The following is a 25,873-nucleotide window of genomic DNA, read 5'->3' on the forward strand; positions in this document are numbered from 1 at the left end:
ATGCTCATAGGTCACAGGAACAAAATGAGACTCTATCTCAGTATCTACCACGAAATTTCCCATAAACCTCAAGGTGAGGTTTCCCAAGTGACAGTGATCTTTCTGCTGTCCCAAAAGAAACCAGACAGCCAAGATACAGGAAAGCAGGAGAGAAAATGAATGCCTTCTTGCTCTGCTGAGTCTCCTTTCGGGGGCCACTGAGTTCCTCGTGTGGTCAAAGTAGAGAACCAGGTCCTGAAAGTTGTCCTCTGACCCTATATTTGTGCACACACACACACACACACACACACACACACACACACGATGTACATATGATATACATGTGATATAACTATGGTATATAATATAAAAGAGATAAAATAAAAATGTAGAAATAAAAGCATCTCACAGGTTGGGGATTTAGCTCAGTGGTAGAGCGCTTGCCTAACAAGCACAAGGCCCTGGGTTCGGTCCCCAGCTCCGTAAAAAAAAAAAAAAAAAAAAAAGCATCTCACAGGGAGTTTTGACTAAGTGGGGACTATCATGGTTCTTCCACTTATCCCATAATACTACAGAGCAGGGACTCATTTCTCAATGAGCATTACTGTCTAGCCAAAAGGAACAAAGGAAGGCTTTACCTTGGAAGAGGAAGGCCTGGTGGCTCATTCGGTAGGGTGCTTGCCTGGCATGCACAAGCCCTGAGCTGGTTCTATGGCACCACATTATTAGGCCATGGTGGCATAGTTAATATATCATTCCAGCACTCCAGAGATAGAGGCTAGAGAAAATGAAGTTCAAAGTCATCTCCAGATACACAGAGTATGAGACCAGTCTGGTCTACATAAGACAAAATCAAGAACAAGGTGCATGGGGAAGAGGGCAGCAGGAGAGGAACCATACTGAAGTGTTGATATTTCAAAAAAATAAAAAACTCTACCAGTGAGAAATGCAGTGAAGCGCACAGGCCAAGGTGGAGATGAAGGGGCAAAGCCTGTGGGAAGAGAGAAAGCAAAGGAAGATTTAAAAGCAAAGATAGCGAAGATGAAAAGAAAAGTTATTTTTGGATGCTACAAGCTCCTGCAAAGGCGTGGGGATGGGGGGGGGGGCGAGCACTGTCCAGTTTTCTCCACTTACAGGAGCTTAGCTTTAGAGAAATGCTTGACAAGCCTCCACCCAAGGCCCTCAGCAGTTGTGAAAATCCACATGGGGCCAAGGGACCATTGCTTGTGAGGCAGGTTTACTTATTATTGTGGCACCTCTGTCATCCCTTGTCACTTAGTTCCACTTTATTAAATTACTGATCTTTCCTGAAGCATTTAGGTTGCACAGAAGGGGACATCGGGGCACTTACACATACCAGAAGAAAGTCCATCTCTTCAAATTTATAAATCACGGTAACAAATTATACTTCATCGTAGCAGAAGGGCCGTGGTTCACTCTTAGATACAAATGATAGCCACTCCAGCGGCTACAGCAGTCACCTCCCTATGTGGATGCAGGCTGTGCCTCCAGCAGAGCATCTAAAGGGCATGTGCTTTTCTGGTGAGGCTGGATGTGCTTCCCTTCTGGGATGCTTGGATTTTGATTAAGACTTTTGCATGAAGGGTAAGAACTCCAGGAGATACAACATCCTTAGCCAAGGAAGTGTAGACCTAGCAGGCTTCTCTTTGTGCACATCAGGAGGACCCATCACTAGCTGCTGCAACGGTTGGGTTTGTTTGCAAGCTCAGTCTCTGGGAACAAGTGAAAAAACTTTCAGAAATGCTTCCCCTAACATTCCCAACATAAACCAAGTGTATGTGGAAAGAAAAGACTGTGTGTGGGAATGTATGATTGTGTGTGGGAATTTATGCTTGTGTGTGTGTGTGTACATGTGTATGTGTATGTCTGTATGTGTGCATGTACATGGGCGCACAAATGCGTGCATGTGTATGTGTTTTTCTCCAGAAGAATTGAAACTATGTAGAGAATGACCCTGTACAACTTTCTCCCCCAATAAGCATCACAGATAAGCCATAGAGCCAGGTATTGGTGATGATTAGATAGACTACAGACAGTGAGGGCAGGCAGAACAGAACCAGAGTGGCTTGGAAATCCCAGAACATATTCCAGCCCAATTATCCTGTTAACGATAGAGCTGAAGTTACTCCTTCAGTGCCTACTACCCTGGTAGCTTTCAAACTTTATTCAGAAACTTATTTCTTAAACATTACACTGGATAACAATACTCTTGTGGACATCATAAGCTCTTCCAGGAAAGGCTGAGCATCTGAAATGGGTAGCCAGCTTGCTGAGCACAGTGATATGCTCAATGGTAGGAACAGTAGGGAAAGTCTATGAGTGTATATGTCAAGTAAGTGGCAAGTACTTGTGTCCTAGCCAGAGACATCCACATATGTGCTCACCTGAATGCCCTCTTCCAGCACATGCGACACTTCAACATACACATGGGAGCAGAACTCTGCTTAAGCAAAACTGTGGTGTAAGCACAAACTGCTGTCGTGAACACTCCATAAATCCGTGAAGGCAATTGCTTCATATTGACAAGCAAGTCCTTTTCTGTGGAGTCATCTGATACATTCATCTGAAGATGTCCTAGCCATCATGAAATCATTGCTCAAAACCTTGTGTTGAGATAATGACCACACTGGGCCACAATAGTTCCATTGCAAAGAGACACCATTGCCCTAAGCCCACAGATTGTGTCAGGAGTAACCAGGAGCTCCATGCCCAATGTTCTTGCAGCTGTACCTCCTCGGGAACTCCTGTGAAATTTGCTAATAAAGAGAGACTGAGAAAAATGATCTGACAATTGCTTCTCCTGAGGATACCAAAGCTAATGGACAAAATAAATGGGTGGGAAACGCATATATGTGCTAAGTAACCCTCCACTGGTCTCCCATCTCAAATAGGAAGTCACTGCTTATGAGGATAGGTCCTGGAGGAAATTAAGGTAAGCTCACTTTCAAGTGAATGCACATGGATCAGATACACATAGCTCCGCCTTCAGATTCCAGTCACCATCTATTCTATAGTACTTGTAGTGTTATACAATGGTATATATCATATGTAACATACGGTACACGCATCAAACATCAACCACATTGATTTAAATTTTGCTATGACGCATAAATAAGTTATTTCCTTCTGAAAAGAAGAACAATAAAATAAAAACCACAGGTGCACACTCATAAAATCTAAGCATATTGCACACACACTCCTCTCCACAGCCATTAGAAACAACACAGGCTGTGGGGGAATAAGATGACAGAGAGTTCGAGCTGTATCTGTCTGCAAGTGTTAATGCACAAGTCACCTCCATATCAGGGTCTGGCGAGGTGCACCTGGAACTCTCTGGCTGCCATTACAACATTGTTACTGTGTTTGAAACCAGACAGACAAAATATATCGACTTACCTTTCTGTCCTCTGTCTCCACGCAGTTACTGCAGTCGGCTTTGATATCCTGGAGGAGGAGAAAGAGCAGGAGTCAGATTTGTACTTGGAGGACCTTCTGTGGTGCTGCTGAGGTGCCCTTTATATTAATAAAAGATCACACTCCCAGCAGCTCTTTCTCGAGTCATTGCCCTTTATGGTAGTTTTTGGAAGTGTACATGGTGGTGTTTGCATTAGAGGCATATGAGTGTTGTAAGGAAGCTTTATTACAAGCAGATGAGGGGCGAACCTGAATGCTATGGGTCAGAGATCAGTAAAGAGAAACTGAGGGCCATTAAAATTATCTCTCCGTTCCCCTAGTGCCTCTATTTGTATGGAAAGGGGTTTTTAAAGGAGATGTAATGTACTCTCCTAGACTGTCATATGCAAATATATCCGGCTTCAACACAAGCCATCACTATGTAGTTATTGGTTTTGCTCATTCAATCACCTTCCTAAATCATCTCTATCCAACCATCTACATGTTCATCCTCCCAACCATCAATGCATCCATCCACCTACCCACCTGTCCATGAGTCCATCAGTCTACCTGTATCCATCTATCCCTCGATCCATCTGCCCACTCATCCATCTCTCCATTTATCCATCCATCTAGCTATCATTCGATCTCTCTTCCCAACTATACTTTTATCCATTTACTCATCTACCCATCTGTCAGTCTGCCTGCTTGGCCATCTACTCATCCATGTACCTATCTATCTATCCATCCATCTGTCCATTCATCCATCTTTCCATCCATTTGTCTGTCCATCTGTCCATCTGTCCATCCATCCATCCATCCATCCATCCATCCATCCATCCATATACACAGTCACATACATATACATGCACACATACATATGTTCATCTATCTGTCTATTCATCTGTCAGTTCACCCACTTGTCCATCTATCCATCTACCCTTTGACCTGTTCATCTACCTGCATGGCTGCCTGCCCACCCGCCCATCCGTCTATGCACTCACCATTCATTCATTTATCTATCCATTCTTCACTCAGCTGTCACATAGTCAACTATATTTGTTGCCTTCCTGCATCCAGTCATTTTTTTTTCACATACAAAGGTGAAAACTATGGTTCCCAACATTAAGAAACTTGCTAGAGAGAAGGAAAGACATGATCACACAAGAAATTATGGAATTGATTTTTTTATGCGAAAGATTCAGCATTCAAGTGATGGTTCATTAAGTAAAGACATCTGTGCCCAAGTCTAATGAATTCAGTCAACCACTAGGACACATCTAGTAGAAGGAAAGGTCCAGCTCCAATAAGCTGTCCTCTGAAATGTACAGATATTCAGTAGCATGCATTTGTCCCCTATACACACATAAAATAATCAAATAAATGTAAAAAAAAAACAAAAGAGGCATCAGGCCAGGTTCTAGGTACAAAGGACCCAATGGAGTATAAAACACAGGGAAGACACTGCCTTGGCAATCCCCATATTCTGGGGACAAAGGAAGGAATACAAAAGAAGATAGGTAAATGTATCTGGAAGAAGTTATGCCCTGCTGTGAAAAACAAAACCAAAAACAATTTGGGGAGAGGATGTGAAAAGCTGAGTGCAAGAGCCTCAGGTTTCAGTCAAAGGAAGTGACCCTAACCTGAGTCCTACAGGATGGTCCAGGGGCTCCTGCAGTGAAGCTCAACCAATGGGTAGCCCCTGCAAAGACCACAGATGGTGCTTTATGTGCACTCTAGCAAGGAAGGTGAACCTTCAGCAGGAGGGAAACAAGGGAAGCAAGGGTAGGGGGAAAGTGCAGAGTCAGTGCAGCACACACAGAATCACAGCGAACCACAGCTAAATGCCTGCCATAGTTCTCAGCTAAATGCATGGCATGGTTTTCAGTGAGCTCCCTGGAACCCCAGCAGCAATAGCATAGCTGCTCTGGTTGATATCTCTGGAAGATCTGCTCTTTTCTGAAAGAAAATGGAGGGGTAGGTCTAGGAATCTAGGGAAGAGGGGTTGGGAAGACTAGGAGAGATGGGAGGGGAAACTTTAAAACTTTGGTTGGGATGTAACAAAGGAGAGAAGAATATATAAATAAATATTTTAAAATACATTTTATGGCCATCTTAGGTCTCAGGAAGTTTACTGAGGTTTGTAAAAGAAGAAAAGAAAGAAGGAGTGAAAGAAAAAAGAAAGGAAGGAAGGAGGGAAGGAGGGAAGGAATGACGGAAGAAAAAGAGGAAAAGAAAGGAAAAAAGGAAGGAAGGACAGAATGAAGGAAGGTAGAAGAGAGAGGGAAAGATGAAGAGAGGGAGAGAGGGAAGGAGAAGAGGGATGTTCTTTGTGGGGCACATAGGTGTGAATTAGATTTACTGAGTTTATACTCTTTCAAACATCCATGCTATACCTGATAAAATATATATGTATAGGGTTTCTTTCAAATAAGCAAGCAAGTAAGAGGGCATGCACATTTGAGTACAAAACTCTGTGCTGGGAGTTCAGGGCTGTTTTAGAAGCTGCCCTGGGCATCTTGCTGTTGGGGGATTTGGGGTCCTTTTTGGCCTCCTCCATCCTCACCATCAGTCACTCCTTCCACCCTGAAGCATCTGTGTGGACTTTGGTACCTGACTTTCTGTGCAGAACCCCAGGCATGTTCTCTGTAGTATGGCGCTAACTCATGCAGGAGCTGGGTTTTAGAATGTTCCTGCCTCACCCCAGAGCCATGTAGCATCATGAAAAGAAAAAAAACCAAAACAGAAAACAAGAACACACTCTTCCTTAGGTCTCATCCTGGTGTCCTGAGGCAGAATCCACAAAATAACCATTAGTGGTCAGAACAGATGATCCTCCCCTGCCGGGTCCCCATGCTGCCTAAGTCTTGGTGTGGTTTTATACAGAAAAGGGATTCTTGAGGGAAGAATTCAAGGTAGATCAAGTCCCTGATAGTGAGGTCTGATTCAGTAAGATTGGTGTCATTGCAAACAGAGCCCCCATGCTTGGGGATGGAGGTCGATTGGGAGAGTGCTTTCTCAGCATGGAGGAAGCCGTGGCTTTGATCCCCAGCACCAGGTAAACTGTGCCCAGTGATGAATGTCTGTAATCCAGAGTTCTCGAACATCCTCCACTAAACAGACAGCTTGAGGTTAGCCTGAGCAAGTAAGAACCTGTTTCCAAAAGATAAGTCCCAAACAGAAACAGCTATTGCTGTGCTTTCTGGAGGCACAAACCAGAAAGGGCCAATATGCAGAACAGTCCCAGGGGAGCATGCATTGACACTGGGCCTCCTTCCCGCTCTCACACACACACTCCTTATTTAATAGCTGTAGGCTCTGATGCTGGACTAGCAAATGTAGCAGGCTACAAGGTTCAGTTCAGTGTATGGATAATCTCTTGGGGATTGTGAAGAAGCACCACCTGTCAATATAAACTTAATGGCCAATAAGCTGAGGTAGAACCCAAGGGGGAGCTTCCAGCAGGGAGTGAGGACTTCTGGAATTGCCAGGTAGAAGATTCTCGATGCTCAGACTCAGAAGTCAGCCAAATGAAACTAAGGAGAGGTATGGGCAGCTTGGTAGACAGAATAGCATAAACGGGTTAAGTGAATTACAGGCTAATTGGGGAACAAGCCTAGCTTAAGGCCTAGGCATCTATTAACAAACAATATGCCCTGCGTCCTTACTGAGGAACTGGGGGTGGGAGGGCATGTAGAAAGGCCCGTGGTTACAGTTCAAGCTCAGCTGGGGCAACTTTTTGAAAGTAAGACACTTTCAAAAGTTAAAACAAATCTAAGAGAAATAAAGGCATATCTGTGGATTTGTGTCCACTGGGGAAGTCTGAGACCGAGGCAGCCTGTTGCTAATGTTGCTTTAACCACTGCTACCATAAATTAGTTTGAAAGCCACCTAGTGACCCAGCAGGCAGCCCTGAGGCCCTGTCTGCTTTGCCTCACTCTGACCAGGTGGAGCAGGGACTTTCTCCCTCCTCCATAGTGGAGGCATGTCAGGTTAGAAATGAGGGGTCAGATTCTGCTGACCCTGAAGAAGTGGCAAGGTGTTAATCGATAACCGACAGAAATCCATGAACCGAAGGCAGGTCTTTGTTTTGAATATGCTACGGAGTGCGAGCCCACCTGAACGGTGAGGGGCGGGTGTGGAAAGGGAAACCGCCACCTGGCAAGATGGGAGTCCTGCCGTTTCTCTTAGATTCTCCAATTTATTCTTGTCAGGATTAATTTACTAAACCTAGGGTGGATTTTTTATTTAGATGATTTTGTTGGTTTGTCATGCACCTCAGATCCACATTGAAGGCGCCCCAGGGGACGGCGCTCGCTTCTGAACAATGTTGGGCTCAAATTGGAAAAATGTCACTTTGGGCGCGAACAAATTATTGTTCAGATCGCTCTGCACAGAGCAGGCGTCTCCGGATGGGTTCCGAGGTGACCTTTTCTGAACCCAAGACGTCGCGTAAGTACTTCAGCCCCACTTGATAACTTCGCTTGGAAAATAACTCGATGACTTAAGTATTAAGTATGAATCTAAACGCTTGTACTCATTGCCAAGCAATCAATTTTCCTGCAGAAGCAGCTCATTGGCTTCCCGGAGCAGACAGTTGGACCGCCTCCAGCAAGGACTCAAGTTGCTGGCCACAGATGAGACTCAGCAGAGCATGCGGGGCCACTGTGTTTAGAGTTAGTTATGCCATAGTGGGGCCTCCACAAAAGCAGACTGACTGAGGGTTGGGAGTTTGCTCAGTCAGGGCTTACCATGCTGGCTGAAGATCTGAAGTTGATCCCCAGAACTGTTTTTTAAAAAGCCAGGTGCAGACTTGTGTGTTTGTAATCTCCACATCAGGGAGGAGGAGAAGGGAGATGCCCTGGAGTGCATACATAGGTCAGCACATCTAGATGAACTAAGTGAGAGTCCCCATCCCCAAAACAAAATGGTGAGCAACTAAGGCACCCAGCTGATGGTGACCTCTGTGCATACGGGTGAATGTGCATAGGAAAACACGAACATATCCACACACGTTTGAAAGAGAAGAACTGAGGCTGACATCTTTCATGTGATAGTGTCAGTAGCCACCTCCTCGGTTGGAGGGCATGGCTGCTTGCCTTTCTGTAAGAAAGTCTTGATATGGGGTTGGGGATTTAGCTCAGTGGTAGAGCGCTTGCCTGGGAAGCGCAAGGCCCTGGGTTCGGTCCCCAGCTCCGAAAAAAAGAACCAAAAAAAAAAAAAAAAAAAAAAAGAAAGTCTTGATATATGCGAGTCCATCAATGGCTTCTTTCCATAACCTTGGGGAACCCCAGTTCTCTATGGAGAGCGGGGACCCAGCATTATAGCATTCTTTAAAGTGTTCTCTTCTGAGGCCTCTGTGTTCTTCCAGCTCTCAGACACGACAGCCCTCAGGGATTAGTTGTCCAGAGGGGTCTGATTCCTCTTCCTGCTTCCCAAGACAGATTTCTTTACTTCTGTGCTTTACATGTTGGTTGTTTCTGAAGAGTTTCTGGTCACAAGATGGAGACAGCCTGATCCTGGGTTACCTGTGTGCCTAATGCCTGACTCTGAAGGGTGGGGACATTAAGTCACCTAAGAATAAGATCACCGGATGGTGCTACTGAAACCCCAGATACCTCACAGTGTGCAGAAAAAAGGGCCTGTACATGGTTGAATTATAACTCACCGTGTATGCAGACTGCTAAATTCCAAAATACTTGATGATGGGGCATGTGCAAGTGTGGCAGAGCTCATGAGACAGATTCTGCATTATCCAGAGAGCCTTAACTCCCATACATGGTGACTTTTTGATGAGAGAAGTGGCAGGCCACTCAAAGACAGGCAGACACTGGAGCAGTGTTGCGATCAGCCAAAAGACTCCTGCCTCCAGTGGGAGCACAGCCCTCTTTATACCTCAGTCTCAGACTTAGAGCCTTCGGAAGAGAGACAGAATGCATTTCTGTTGATTAAAGGTACCTGTGGTCATTTGTCACAGTAACTGTGGAGAATTAAAACACAAATTCAAGCTGCTGACCACTAGAGAAATGAGGGTTGAAAGATCACAGTCAAGGAGAAGAAACACTTTCTGAGCAGGAGTCCCAGGGCTAGGGCAGATGTGATGTCCCGTGTGCTTGCCTAACACATAGTTGAGCTGCCGAACTGAAGATATCAGTCATCAATTCTGGAAGTGTAGCAGGAAGACAAGAGAGGACTGCTCACACTTGAAATGACAGCTAAGTTTGGGTCATGAACACCAGGTACAGTGTCTTCCTGCACCAGGAGTGCAGAGTCCATGAAACCTTGAGTCAGTACTGAAGCTGGTTTTGTCGACATATGCAGGTCTTTCTGATTGCCCACATGCTGGTCTTTCCTATTGTCCTGAAAACAATAATTGCTCATTTAAAAACCACTCCATGAAGGGCTTCAACTATGTTCTTATTTCAAAAAAACACCTAGAGTTGCCATCAGTAAGACTTTCTCTAGCTCTACATATATGTATATAGACACAATTATATATGCATTGACTGATATGTATGCATAGACATACACATATAGAACACATGTAGAGATTTATGTGTCTACGTGTATATATAATGGGCCTGTGGCAGTGATAAAACTCATGTATCATTCTTGTAAGGTGGAGACAGGAGGGTCACAAGTTAAAGGCCAGCCTAAGCTACATGCTAATACCCTTCCTCAATAGACAGACAAACAAACATAGCAGACATCAATGCATGGCCACCTCTTACTGTGTCTCATTTGTAGGGTAAGGAGACACAGTTACCTTGAGGTGGTTTAAAGTGTGCCCTGTATGTCTGAGCAGCTTAGAAGTCAAGACTGAAGACACCTTGTCGATGATGTGCAACTCCAATTTTGGTTTGTATTCGGTGCTATTGTTTTGCTATTTGTTTTCATTTCCAAAGCAGATTATAGAAAGAAACTTCATCTACAGTGGCCATAGAGCCTTTTGCAGATGTCAAAACTTAGTTTCAAGGAGAAGGAAGAGGTGATCTCATCCGTGCAGACAGTTGGTGTAAGACACTCAAATCCATCTGGTGTTCCTGGGATGTGTCTTAGAGCCCACAGCAGAGAATGCCACTGAGTTGCAGTATTTCATTCAGGGACCTAAAGTCAGTCACCATGTGGAAAACAGCCCTTTAATTCTCATCAAGTGTGGGGCTGTAGGTACGGCTCAGGCATAGAGGAAGCCCTGAGGCCAGCACCGAGTGTGGGGGAGCCCATCTGTAATTTGCAATCTGGGAGAGGGAAGCAGGAGGACTGCAAGTTCAAGGTCACCCTTGGTTACTCAGTGACTTCAAAGCCAGCCTCACTTTGGTACCAGAGACTCCATCTCAAAACCAAACAAATGGAATGAAGAATGTGGGCTCTGATGTCCCCCTCCCGTGTACACTAATGCTGTTATTTCAGCTCCCTAGGCTCAACGGAGGTGTGAAATAACTACAGACAGGAGGTGCCTTGAAGGGACAACAGTCAGTCCCCTCTTGTCACCTCCTCACCTTGTCACTGTGGTGCCTCAGTTCACTCCAAACAGGGGCAAATACAGATTGGTAGAAAAAAAATGAAAGTTATAATTATCCTATTACTACTAGCCACCTCTAACTGTGTCTCATTTGTAGGGTAAAGGAACACAGTTACTTGAGGCTTGATATTCCTGCTGGTTCGGAGCATGCCCTGTATCCTGTATGTCTTGGAAGGAGATGTCACCATGTAGACGAGGGGTATCGACAAACTGCATGTTCAAGGAGGAAAGTTGGCACAACTCTGAAATTGCGTCTTTCATCTGGATGCTTCAGACTCTGAGTCCACTTGTCTGAAATGTCAGGATTCAAATTGGGTCACTTATTTGTAATCATGAAAAAGATAAAATGTATTCTATCTACCTCCTAACAAAGCTTTCATTCACAAATTTGCTTAGCACATACAATATTACATCTGGCCAGCAGATGGCAGCAGGGAACTTTGTAAAAACTATCAAAACCACCAAGCAACAAAAAGGACCTGATCCCTCCCTGTACTCTATCCATAACTTCCCGAAATAAAAATCTTTCTGTATCCTCAAAACTGTAGTCTCTGATAACTTCATGTTTTAATTGTTAAACACGATGTACTTTCCAAAAAATGAGATGGTTTGAAGACACGTTCTATTAATATGTACTTACCAACGTTTAGCTAATTAAGGGTGCCCCCTTCACGGAATAGGTATTGTGAAAAGGGAAATGCTAGGACTTTGGTCTAAAAATGAAGATCACTGAGAGTCTACAACTCATGTCACCTGGTATCATGTGGCTGGGGAGTTAGGATATCGACTTTGTAAAATTCATCAGAAATGAATTTAACTGCCCACACATTGGCCTTTTAAGTAGGCGTAGGAATGTTAGAAGGATTTAACGGACATTTCTTTGTGAAAGTATATTTCCTTTGGGAGAAAGAGAAAAGCTGAGAAAGCCTAGGGCCACAAAGGCTTCCCACAAACAAAGCTTTTCTGAAGACAAAGCAAGCACGATGCTGATGCTGCCTCTGCCTTCTCTCCACCAGTACTGCAGGCTGATCTCACAGGATCTCACAGGAATCATTTGGCTGGCTTTATCCCAAGGTTTTGGTTGCAGAGTTTCAGTACTGTCAATACCAGCTGTGTACACAAGCGCGTTGGGGTGGGGTGAGGAGAGGGAGAGGACCTCAGCTAGGGTGGTGCCTGATGGCTTGGCCCCACAGATCTGAATCCTGGGAGCCAGCTGTTCCTGGGCAGGAGCTCTGTGGTGAAGGTGAGCTCAAACCCAGGGTCCTTTAGCTATGCATTGGTGCCACAGCAGGGGCTTAATGAGAGTGCTTTTAATTAACTGTAAAAGTAATTACCCATATTAGATGTAAATCACACTTGTTTCTACAGGAGGTGAGTGATTTCAGCACAGCTTTTAAGAATACTTCTGGAAGGGTTGTTAGTTGCCAACTCGCTCCAGGAGTCCATGTGCTGAACAGCAACAACAACAGAACAGGACCTAGGAAAGCCAGCTCTGAGCCACCTCCTCTCTTCTGTACTGGGCACCAGAATTTAGCCACACCCTCACCAAGGCTGCAGGCTCCAAAGGGCACTCACTCCAGGCACACAGCACTCTTGGTGTGGAAGCTAAGGCATTCTGTTTTTCATTTTAGATTTTAGCCACTGGAATGATCTCCAGTCCTTTCCCACAAATGGAGATAATTCATGACTCAGCCCAAACAATAGGGAGGAGGCATCTGGATGGCAGCCCACTGGATAGAGGGTTCGCCTTGCCAGCACAGGAACTTGAATTCAATCCCTCAGGTCCTATTTAAAATGCTGGACAGAGTGGCTTCTGTACACTTGTAACCACAAGGCTAAGGAAGCAGAGCAGAGACAGTTGGTCGGGGGAGCACACTGACCAGTCCTTCTATCATTGTTGGGGAGACCGAATAGACATTGTTAAAATAACAAGGCACACAAAATATCTGTTGGACAATTAGTCAACAGGGAAAGACTATTGCTGCCAAGCCTCAAGACTTGATCTAGGGCCCACATTGTGAATAGAGAGAAATGACTCTAACAAGTTATATGTCCATATTTACAAAGTCACACATTTCCCCATATATACGCACACAGGCACTCACACACACACACACACACACACACACACACACACACACACATACAAACACATACACACACACACACGAATGCACAGACATGAACACATGCCATGCATCACACATATACATACACATATTATACATATGTATGTGTACATGTACACATACACATGTACATGTAAACAGGCATATTATACACATACTCGCAAATGCACACACAAACATGAATGTGTGTACATGCACAGAATCATATATACACCAAAGCATAAGATACAGAAAAGAATCCTTGGTGGTATGTGCGTGTGGTGAGCATGTTCAAGATGATATTAGCCAGAGGAGGAAATGAATCAGTGAGAGGGTGGCTTCACCCTGTGTTCCCTAAAGGTCCCGCCCACACGTTCTCCTGTAGGACTGTACTTAACACTGGTGCAGAATCAAAACAGTGAGTTAGAACAGCTGGAGAATCCCCAGGGTAAAGGAGGCAGGGTACAGAGGGGATCCAGGAGAACTGGAGCTGGCGGACTGCTCTGAGCTGCTGCCCTTGACATTTCAGACTTCTAAAGTATGTGTGGGGTGCCCCTACCTTTCCAGCAGGATGCAATCGGCAAATACAAAATTACCCAGCAATTATTTATATGTTGATAAACACCTTCATTAAAGAATCTGAAGAAGCAATTACCAAATTGAAGTTTAGTGCATTTGACTCAGACACAGACAGATGATGGAGAAGGGGGAGGGGGAGCTTTATAGTCAGCCAGACAGGCACTCATTAGGAAAACAGATCCCCTCTGAAAAGATGTCCACCTCTCCTCATGTGAAGACGCTTGCCATACCCATGTGTGGATGCCCACCTTTCCAGGTGAAGATGCCCACCTCTCCCCATATTAAGATGCCTTCAGCTCCCTCAATGAGGATGCCTAACCCTCCCTATGCGAGAGTATGGGGAAGTGTGTGTTTCCTGTCTGAGCCACCATGTGTGTTCATCACAATGGATGAAGAGGAACGGAGATACAGGTAAACTAATTGGGAGGGAAAGGGGCCCCTGCCTCTGAAATCTGGTCAGTCTTTCCCAGGCTGGGTGTTTGAGACACAAACATCTAACAAAGATCTACTGTGAAAGCTGCGCACGGTGATGCTTGCCTTCAATCCCACCTTTCAAGAGTCAGGGGAGGCTGGATTTCTATGGATTCGAGGCCAGGCTGGTCTACAAAGCAAGTTCCAGGCCACCTAGATATGCATAGTGAGACTCTGTCTTAAAATAATCACTATGAAGATTGCTACATAGAGATATTAGAGAGAAATTCTAATGACTGAGGTCTGAGTCTGTGTGATTTTGTCTCCGATGTAAACTTGTAACTTTCTGGGAATCTCACAAACACTGGTAACATGACTTTTAGTCAAAACGTGCCTTGACTTTTCAAATATATGTTTGACTTATTCTTCACGTACTTTGCACATGTGTACAATATGTTTGGATCATACCCAACCCCCAACTTTCCTCAAACCACCCGCTGCTTCATCACCCTTCCAACTTCATGTCTTGCTGCCCACTGAGTCCACTTCGCACGTGCATAGGTGTAGAGCCACCTAGTGCAGCATGGGTAGCAGAAAGAAACCTGGCTCACCCACTGCCAGCAGCTCTCCTGCCAGCCAATCCTAGCTACAAGTGAGGGCTTCGTGAGCCTCTCTTCCACCCATGCTGTCAGGTTGACTGGCTTGATCTTGTGCAACGAAACCACTATGTGTCCATGTGTGCAAGAATTCCATCATGCCCCAAAAGTAATACATTCACAGTTGTCCTTCATTGTCTCTGACTCTCACAATAGTCCCACCTCCTCTTCTAAGCTAATGATTCTAAGCCTTAACTGGGGTTTGGCCTTGGATTCATTCTCAGTTATAAGTGCACAGCATTCCTTCGACTACAACTGACACGCCCTCGTCTCTGCAGCTTGCAATCCTGTCTGGTAATCCTTAAAGAGCAGCCTATGATCTCCTAGTTAAAAGGGAAAAGGGCATTTCTTTAAAAGCCTGAGAGCAATATTACCTCGAAAGTCACCTGAACTTTATATGTAGCTATCAAGAGAATGCTTGACTCTGTGACTCTAAGTTTATACGCATACCCTAGTCTGCCTGCAGCCATTCTCCTGTATCTACCTATTACACCCATACTTAAATCTATGTCAACGTTTTTCTTTAATAAACCCCAGACCTTCCCACACCAACTCATACTGAAATTCTTTCCCGTGGTCAACTTAAGACTCTCGCTTCACTGGTGAGAAGTCTCTACAATGAACTCTTCTCGCTACTGCAGCGGGCAGCATGAGGCTCTGTCTCCCTCTCTTGTTCCCACTGAAGTCAGGTGTTTGCTTTGAGACAACTCAAGAGGAGGCTAGACAGGAAAGGCACTGGCTAGATGTGATACTGCAGTTCAAGGGCAATGACAGGAGAAGCTGACAGAGGATCCTACATTGTATAACTTCTATGTGTGTAGTTACTCTTCATGCTGGCTGCAGGAAGCACTTCATAGGCAGGGGAAAACATAAGCCTACCGACCTCTTGAGGAAACCTGGCACAAGAAACATTGTGAGCACAGACATGATGAACAGATTGCATTCGATAGCTGGAGTATATATTTATCAATTGTTCTTGTCCATATTAAAGAATTTACAAGTATGAAATGCATGCACATGTTTGTGTGTGTGCACACACCCACACTTGTACATTTAGAGGCCAGAGGGGATGATAGGTATCCTGCTCTTAACCTTGTTGCCTGGAGATAAGGCCTCTCACTAAACCTGGGGCTAGGCTGGCAGTTAGCAATCCACACAGACTCTACTGTCTCAGTTCCCCATCATCTCTTGTCTCCATGTTAGCTTTACCTTTATCCCTCCACTACAACTCTGGAGTTACAGACTCACACGACCGCTCTGGGCCTTTTTATGGCAATTTCTGGATATCCAAATTTAGGTTTCCATGTCCAAACAGCAAGTGCTCTTTTCCACTAAACCATCCCCCAACTCCAGTAATGATTTTTATCATATTTCAAATTAGATAGGTTGTATAAGACTTCTTTAATTCTTCCACATCATTGCCAGTTTCTTAGATGAACCCATTGAGGCAACATCAGATGCAGTTTCCGAAAAGACATTGTTATCCTCCGAAATGATGCTGACGGAGGTTTCTAACTCAATACCCACAGAACCAACTGCCTGGTAAGAGCCCAAAGCTATGGGGACTCAGCAAAACCATTTAATTCAATATTTAATTTCCTCTTAGGAATTAGACATGCTGGAGAGATACCCAACTGTCAGAGTGAGATTTATGCCAATTAAAAAGGAAGCAAACAGCTGAAGGTCAGCTGGGCTGGTGCAAAGGAGTTTTCAAGAGAAGAAATTAATGTTCTTAGACCTCCTGCTGATAATTCTGGGCTGAGCAACTGATCTCTAGGATGGGACTCCTGGTGGGTGCCTCCACGCCCCTGCAATGGTTCCTTAGACCACAGACTTAGACCATAATTTCCTGGGAAGTAATATTCTCTGCCCCTTGGACCCTTGGCTTAGTTATTAGTTCTCGGTAGGAAATGGATAGCAGTATTTTCCACACGATTCAGTCACCAACTCCTCATGGCAGGAATGTGATCTTCCTGGTCCATCCTTAACCAGTTGATGTGTTTTAGGTGGCCACTATTACTGCCACTTCCCTGCCCCAGTAAACAAGGACAGAAGTGGAACTGGCAAAGGTCTGTCCTTCTGCACATTCTGTACTGTGGAATCCATGACAGCGCCACTTGTGGAATGTTTGTTAATGGACAGTCAACATTACATAAACAGTAAAATAAAGGTGATTCCAGGGTTGGTAGGCAAGTCATGTGTTGTTCAGGCAAAAGGATCCAAGTTGAGAGCCCCAATATGTATGTAAAATGCCAGACATTGCAGAGATTATCTGTCTAGTTAGTGGTGACCTGGTTGGGAGGACAAAGACGGACGATCACCAGAACTCCACAGGCAGACAGTCTAGCCTATACAGCAAGCTCCAGGTTCAGTGAGAGACCCTGCCTCAAAGATTAGGATGAAACTAAAGTCAAAGTGGTAAATTCTAGGACTAAAACCCTGGTCCCAGGGTGAACTCAGAGGGTGGGGAGATAAAGGCAAAAGAGAATCTACTAAAGCACACTGTTCAAAACTGCATAATAATGCCTAATGCCTTGTGTTCTAGTTTAGGAAATTACATAAAAATAAGATGGGGAACAACAGACAAAGACATCTGAAGTCAAACTCTGCCTTCCCACTCATGTATCCACATGCCACACCCCACAAACACAGCCCACAGAGCTAGCCAGTTTCTTACTTCTGCTTCTCAACATTTACAATATAGAGATATACACCAAATACACTAGACATAAATCACAGTGTTTCCTCTTGGTTTTTAATCCCAATAAACATGTACGTTTCAATACATGGGCTGTGAAATTCTGATGCCCAAGGGTGAATCAAGGACCCACCAAGGAAGGAACTGAGCCCTCCCTGGAAGCTCAAATAGGGAAGACAGATGTGCACATGCTGGTCCCAATGCCACGAGACTCTGCAATAACTCATCCCACAAAAATCAGTCATCTCATCCTCTCTTGAGCACAAGAAAGATGTACCTTAAAATAGACCGTTCAGGAAATCTACATTTCCTTATCTTTTCACCCTTCTCCACAAGGGCCACATGTATTTAAAGGGTATTTTGTACAAAGATGCAAAAAGAGAACTCAAGCTATTTTCTTTAAAGGTTTGGTTACTTTGCCCTGCACATTAGCAACCTGCCTCTCACCACAAGAAGAGAGTCATTTTTGTGCTGGCAACAAATAACAGAAATGCAGGGCAGCTTGAGATGGCATGGACACCACACTATGCTATTCTAAGAATGAAGGTACCTACAACATGGGGCATATACAAATGGGGACAAATACATACAAATAAATGACATTTGAAGTGAAATTAGATTAAAAAGGTCATAGAGAACAAATGGCCCCAATCATGAAAGCTGATGTAATTAAGGACAGTAGTTCTGTCATGTCCACAGTTCTGTGCTAATCACTGGGAGTGTGGAGGTCTGGGCTCCTACACAACTCTAGATTATAATACCTATCACAAGGAAAGTCTGTGACAATATGGTTGCTATGCAATTTGTTCAGGAAATGACAGGGGAAAGAAAAGTGAACACATTCAGTACAGATGCCTCTTTTTCTCCAACTACTTTGATTCCAAAGTTTTAGCATCCAAAGATATGAAAGACTCTTAATCCTGTAAGGGGCTCCATGACTTGTCCTCTTTAGAGGAAGCAAATTCATGAAGATGACCCCTCTCACCCAGTGTCAAAAGGCTGATGCAGACTGACAAATGCTGGTTCTGAGAGCTGAACCTGGCTTGTTTGGCTCAAAACCAGTGACTAGTTGATTGATGTTTGCTTGTTTGAAGGATTCCTTGATTTGTCTCTCCTTTTTTTTTTTCAGTGTTAAAGTGCTAACACTGGGTCTTGCGTTTCACTCACTCTGGGATGCAAGCACTCTGCCTTCAATTCCAGAACTGGAGGCTCAGTGCTCTGCTAATCTAATTTCCGCCCTAACCATTCTTTTCCTTTCTTTTCCTTGCTTTTTGTCTTACTGTGTGCATGTGATACTGTATGCATGCACATGAATATAGAGTTCAGAAGCCAATGTGAACTGTCTATGATTGCTTCCCATCCAACCTCTCAAGACAGGGTGTCTCAATGAGCCTGGAGCTCAGCAGTTTTAGTTAAACTAGTTAGTAGACTGATCCCAGAAATCCTCGCCTGTATTTACCTCTTCAGTGATAAGATAGGAAACATGCAACTTCATTCCTGTTGTCTCACTTGTGTACTAGAGGTTTGAGCTCAGACCCTCATCTTTGTGCAGCAAGTCTTATGGACTTAACCACCCCTCCAGCCCTTGTGCTCATTGTCTTAAGTAGTAACACAGCATATAGAAAACGTATTATCATCATCATAATCATCATTATCATCACCATAATCATCATTATCATTGCTGTTTATTGAGACATGGGCTTACTATGTAGATCAAGCTAGCATCAAACAGAGTCTTCCCTCCCCGTTTCCTGTGTGTAACAGTTTAGGGTAGATGCCACTATGTCTATCATCATAAAAGAATTGTTTTTCAATGGATCAGTAGGTGAACTCAAGAAAGGAGGCATTTGGTCATTCCTTAGCATGTTCAAACAATTTTGAGTAGTTAATGCTCTATTAACTACTTGATACACACAATCCTTGTTATGAGAAATGCTTATAAAGGGTTGAACCGAGAATCTGGATACCAGGGTTGCTAATACAGCCAACACCAAATGGCTTTAAAAGAAGTCACTGCGTGTCTCCCTCTACACTTTAACAAAGTTGGTGGGAAATAAGAGAAGTCTGTTGATATAGAGGCTCAGAAACAGAATTGTGATATAAAATTTCAGACGAGAGAAGTAAAACCATGAGATCTAATGAGCAATGCTATATTGATAATAGTGTTTTAAATTCTTCAGCATTGTCCAGAGTTGAATATAAAGAATCCTCACTCACCAGAGACACAAAGCAGGCAAGCAGGGAGGTTGCTGAAATGTGAATTTTAGCTCAATCCACGCAAATTTGAATGCACATTTGTTTCTAAGCATGTTGTGGAGAATGAATATACAAATTTATTTAGAAATATACTTTCTGAAAAAAGGAATTGGCATAAACATGTCATCAGCTTTACAACAAATGCCAACTGCCTGCCCTCGTACAGACAATGGCTGCTTCTTGGTCACATGCCTTAGTATAGCTGTCAAGCTTGGGACACCTTACACATTTTCCTTACACCCTATGAGTACTGGGGTTCACAGGCTGCTCAGGAATACAACTAATACTGTTTTCTCTGAAAAGACACAAAAGGTCAACATTGAAAGGAGCCCAGAGAAGAGAAGGCACTGCACTCCGACTTTACTTCTCTGTTTGTTACCTCTTTCTATGAACTTCCATTAGGACCTGGGGAGACATGAAACCCTTCCCTTCATCAGGAGGCTTACTGTCTCCCATCATCTTCCTGGCTACAAGCTCAGATGATTCTCCTCCCTTGTCTGAAGCTAGCAGATGTTAAGGGAACCGACCAGCTCCAGTAATAGCAAATACAATGAGAAGAGTCACAGCTGATGAATTCAACTGAACTCACCCTTTGAGATTGCAGGTCTAGTGGCCATTCAAGCTCACCCAATAGGTTCCAGGTTCTGGAGGCCTGGCAGCAGCCATAGCTAAAATGAAGCTATCAAGGATAATGAGTTCATGAAGGGTCGTTCAAGCACAGCATCCATGCTGGACCACCCAGTCACTCCAACCAGTCCTCTCTGCTTCACTGAAACCTGACAACAGTGGTGAGAGATTTATTTCTGTCTCCTTAAAAGGATTTGAGTTCAAGGATAACAGTTTTAAGAACTTGGGCTTTAATGTAACATTATTCTAATAACAGTATCAGGGGCTGGCATCAACACTAGGACCCGAGTTTCATTCCTAACACCCCCAACCATCTATAACTTCATCTTCAGGGGATTCAGTACCCTCTTTTGTTCTCCATGGATACTGCACTCACATATACATAGAAATATACAGTCGTATACGTGTAATTAAAAATACTAAAATAAATCATTAAAATATATGGATATCATTTCATAAACCATTGCTTCTCAACAGCCACATGATTCCAATGTTTATACTGTCTTTTTATTCCTCCCTGAGGTCCCAATTTTTTCTCTCCTTGCTATAGTTAAAACAAGTTACTTCTCTTGTTGCTATGACAACTTAATTAAGGAAGAAAGGTTTCACCTTTACTCATAGTTCGTTGGAGAGTACCATCAATCATGATAGGGAAGGGATGGAGGCAGGAACATGAGGTAGCTGGTCTTATTGTGGCCCCAGCCTCAAAGTGTGATAATGCTGGTGAGCGCTCGACTCTCATTTTCATTCAGTCCAGGTGCCAGCCTGTGGGATGGTGCCAGCCTATGGGATGGTGCCACCTATAGTTCCAGTGGGTTTTTCTACTTTAGTTAGCTGAATCTAGAAACCTCTTTTCCCAGAGATTTGTCTTTTATGTGATTATAAATGACATCAAGCTGAGGGTGAGTTCTAACCACTGCAGGAGACAGAAGGTGCCAGATCTATTCTTGTTTCTTTCTTTACATATTTGGTATGTGCTAGATGTGTTGAGCCAGTGATGTCCTCTGTGTTCTGATGCTGGTCTATGGAAAGGCTACTCTGCATTCTGTTAATGTCTGCCTTTCAGGGAGGAATACATGTAGGTCCAGGCGAGATCACTATCTCTGTTCCAGATGTTCAACTGGTGTAGCCATCATATCCTCATCACACACTGGGGATGCCTGTCTGAAACTCCAATGCTTCCCTTTACCCACCTGACAGCACCACCAAGCTCCCTACAAGTCACAGGCACCAGTCTCTTCTTTCCTTCCTACCTGCATCCTAGGGATAGAACGCATGTCATCAGGCTAGGCAGTGGGTATCTGTATCCACTAGGTCATCACCTCAGCCCCCATTGATCTATTTTTATCACTATACTTCCTAACTGCCTTGATGGCCCTTCCTGTTTAACCCTCACACCCATTTGGTGCGTGAAGAAAAGGATTTTTTATTTTCATTTTCTGTTGTTTTTATTGTTATTCTTGTCGTCGTCGTCGTCGTCATCATCATCATCGGCATTGTTGTGTTGCTTCAGGATTGTTCTCAGTTCTAACACTGTAGCTGGTAATTCCCACTTGTCCAGTGATGATGGAAACAGTCTTCAGAATGTGACAGCTGAGCCTGACTTTGACCCAGTTCCTTTTGCACCTGCTCCTCACACTGAAAACTTCCTGTCTGAAAAAGATGCTTCATTTCAAAAGAAAAAAAAAGGACCTTCTAAAAATACCTCTTTTTCATCTTCTTGGTAAGGGTCTTCCTTCCTCTGAAACCTCCACTAACTGCAACTCTTTCTCCCTTCTTGTTGTCTTCTCTCTCTCTCTCTCTCTCTCTCTCTCTCTCTCTCTCTCTCTCTCTCTTCCCCTCACTCCCTCCCTCTCTCCCTCCCTCCCTCTATTTCTGATTTCTGTGTCCTCTCTTTTCCTCCTTCCACATACACATTTGTGTTCATATCTTTAATTCTTAGTTACTCCATTTTGCTTCCTGCTCACCTCCAATTCTATCTCAGATCACAATTCCCAAGGCTCTGTAGTAACTACTCAGGCTTTGACTTTGTAAATATTTTATCTCACCTTTTGTATTTGCATTCTTTGTATGTGCCCTGTGTGCCTCCCTCCGAATGTCTCCTTCTATTCTTCCATAGTAAATGTTTCGTCTTATTTTCAGCCAGGTTGAATTCAACTCATTATGTCCATGTATGTTCCCTGCCTTGACCAAATCCAAACAAACTCATCAGGATTATGCACACCTTCCATAGAGTTTAAAGTACACAAGCACAGTCTGTGAATCATCCCTGTGTACCTAACCATTCACACAAGTGCACATCATCAGAGGATCTGAAAACTTTTCCAGAGGAGTACTAACTCTCTCTTCCAGTGGCAGATCAGAAGACGGAAGTGACCCTTAATTTCCCACCTTCATCCGGGTTTTGCCAACATAGGAACCGCTTACCCTGTATTTGGGAACCATAAACTTAGCTACAAATACAGAAACATGTAAGATGCTTTTTCTGCAAATGTGTTAAGAAACTGCTCATTGTGAGATCGAATTAAGTTTCTGATGCCCATAGGCTACACACACCTTGAACAAGTCCGTGAACTCAACTGAACTGTAGTTTTGTGACCTTTGAATGGGAAAATTATCTAACACAGCTGTGGTACTAGCAAGGGAGCATGGGAGAGCGATGCTTAAGCCAGCACCTCCCAACACCTCTTCCCATGGTCAACTCCATCTTTTTTCAGGTATAATTCCATTAAAAAATGAAATAGGGCTGCAGGCATAATTTCATGGCAGAACACTTGCCCGGTGTGCACGAGGCTATTGGTTCCATCTCCTGGAGCACAATGATAACAAGGAAACACTAGCAATAATGATCATAATAGACAGCCCAACCCTTCCCTGTGCTGATGTGCTCTTCCCCGTTTCCTGGGTGGAAGGGAAAGAGGCAAGGGATAGCAGCAGGAGGGTAGAGTGAAGGAACAGCTCCATCCCTCTCTGTCACAGAGGAGAATCAAGACTGAATAATACATTCAATGAGTTACTTAATTAACTGGGTGAAGGTGACGCAGAGGTAGCTGGGTAAAATAATGAGATGTCAAAGCAGAGAAGCTTAGAACAAGGAGGGATTTGAAAACCTTCCTGTCAGAAGCCACGGGATTTTTCAGGCAGATGACACCAAGGGGTTTAATCTTCCCATTTTTTGTCCTTCTGAAAGAAATGGTCTTAGGTAAAATATATTTTTTCCTATTCATATATTTAAGAAAAGAAAAAAAAGCTACAGAAATAGGGCCAAATGTAAAATTAGCATTTGTGCAGGCGAGGTCATTAAAATGAGTTAGTCCTGGTCTTTTATAACATTAAGCTACTATAAAAATGAGAGGAATCAAAACTAGAAAAAAAAAATAAAAAGGTCTGCTTAAAAGGATCTTAAACGGGGAGGCTGCTGCTAATGGCATGGCCATCTCAGAAGGACTAATTAAGCTGGAAATAAATGTGGTTCAGAGGCTAGGAATATTTCGTGATCCACCTAAATGTCAAATGGCTGACCACCCAACTCACCCGCTCTTAATTAAAATCTAATCGTCATTCCCAGTTAAGAGGCCCTGAGCATCTCCTATATCTTCTTCCTAAGAACATTTCAGCCACACATGCCCTCCTTACCCTCATTGATCCTGCCAATTAATGCTGATTTTTTAAAAATCTACATGTTTTGGGGGTCAAAATGAGAGAACAACCTGTCATTTGAAATGAAGACAGCCCATACCACCATAAGTATTTGTGACATTAATGAGTCTTTTAACAATAAACCCTAAATCAGAGGTGACTTTGAGAGACTGTAACTATTGGGAGACTGGGCAAAAAAGTCGTTAAACATCCTCAATTAGATGAATAACACGGTGTTTCTTTCCCTTTGCTATGGACACGACATCTACATAGTCCCGTAAACCTTAGACACATGTGTTCCTTTTGAATACTGTGCCAAGAGGATCAAGTTATCTCTTCCCTGCCTGCTCTTGTGGCTACAGAGTACTTCTCCCAAAGCTCTGTGTGTTACACCATGTATATCTACTATTCTCTCATGTATCTATGACAAATGGATATTAGATGTATAAACTCACATTTTTTTTTTGCTGTAATAAACATGAGGTTTATTGATAGGAACCAGTGCACTGGGGTCAAGACTCATATCCCATGCAGGGGTACAGGAGTTCAACCCCGAGAGGCTGGGAGAAAGGGTATTTAAAGGAAGAAGCCACAACCCAAGGGGGCAGGGATAGCGTCATTGGAAAATCACAAGGAGAAGCTTCCTGTCTCCCAAGATTGCTTAACTTTATGGTCTGCTAGTTCCTAGAAGCTTCCTGCTTCTCAAGGTTGTTCTCTAAGATTTTAATCTAACTTTATGGTCAGCTAGTTCCTGGAAGAAGCTTCCTCTTATCTTTACTAGGTTGGGATCACCTATCTAAGGGCCTTATCTTAAACCCTTTTATCTGGATCCTGGGAGAGCAGACTCAAGAAATGTGACCCTTTACTTACTTACAGGTAGAGGGCAGGGTCTGGAATTTGAGGTATTTAGAGCTCCTTAGAGGTGAGACATTGCTAAACTTCTGACTTTTTGACTGTATTTTTTATTCTTTCATTCCCCACTTCTTCTACTGGCTAGTTCTAATCATAGAACTAAATTTTAGTATCTTTATAATATTGGCTTTCTTGTCCTCCTAAAGCATGATACTGTTGGCATAACATCAAAATCTAAACAGTACTCACTCTTTCTCTAATGAAAGTAACTAGTTTATTTAACACACATGGACCTATAATCAGAAGCAGAAGCAAAACTAAGAAGGGTCCCCTAAGGGTAGACATCCAAGAGTAGTCATCCAAGGAGATCTACTAAACCAGCTCTCGAACCATCCCTGATGTGTGTCTCAGTCTCTCTGTCTTTTGTCTAACCTTTCTCTAAGATAAACTCATCTTTTACTTGATGAAATTACAAGTTTGGCATGACAATACAACTTCTAATACACCCGTGAAGGATGCCTACACTCTGGGGGACTGACCATTCTACACCTGCCTGAACTTGGCACATTGACGGCAAAACTCGTCATGTTGTACCCTAAGGTTTATGTTTCGGTAGAAATAAATTTTACCTCCAACAACAAAAAGTCTGTGGGTAGCTATGGATTCACATTGAAGAAGCACAGCCCTTTGAAGACTTGAGAGCACTGATGTAATTTTCTGCACAACATGTTTAAAAATTAATAATATGAGTTGATAGAGTAAGAAATTGATAGACATGGTATGAACCCCAATAAAAGTTTTATCATGTTGTTTAGGATGTAGCTCAACCAGGGAGATGTTAGCATAGCATGCGCGAAGCCTAGGGTTCAATCCTCAGTACCTCATAAACCAGGGGTGGTGGCGTACATCTGCCATTCCAGTATAAGGGAGGTGGAAGCAGGAGGACCCATGACCTCAGCAAGGGCCTGAGCTACATGGGGTGCCTGAAGCAAGCCTGGGTTTCTTTGAATTCCTGTTTCAAAACAAAACAAACATGTGCATGCACTCAAACACACAAACCACACACACACACACACACACACACACACACATGGCACACACACACACAGGCACACACACACACACAGAGGCA

At 43.6% G+C, this 25,873-nt stretch overlaps 1 protein-coding gene across 32 annotated transcripts in view; it reads right to left on the minus strand.

Moving 5' to 3' along the window:
• Positions 1-25,873, minus strand: part of Rbfox1 (RNA binding fox-1 homolog 1) — a 1,541,605-nt gene that overhangs the window by 917,549 nt on the left and 598,183 nt on the right. For all 32 annotated transcript variants that reach the window (XM_087571332.1, XM_087571337.1, XM_087571339.1 and 29 more), the window contains one exon: positions 3,397-3,444. Coding sequence is in view for 2 of the 32 variants with exons in the window: in XM_087571288.1 (XP_087427414.1) it covers positions 3,397-3,444 (48 nt within the window). In the remaining 30 variants the exon portion in view is untranslated. The remainder of the gene's footprint in view (positions 1-3,396; positions 3,445-25,873) is intronic.

Source organism: Rattus norvegicus, chromosome 10 (genome assembly GCF_021556685.1).
Source record: "Rattus norvegicus strain SHRSP/BbbUtx chromosome 10, alternate assembly SHRSP_T2T, whole genome shotgun sequence".
Lineage (NCBI taxonomy): Eukaryota > Metazoa > Chordata > Mammalia > Rodentia > Muridae > Rattus > Rattus norvegicus.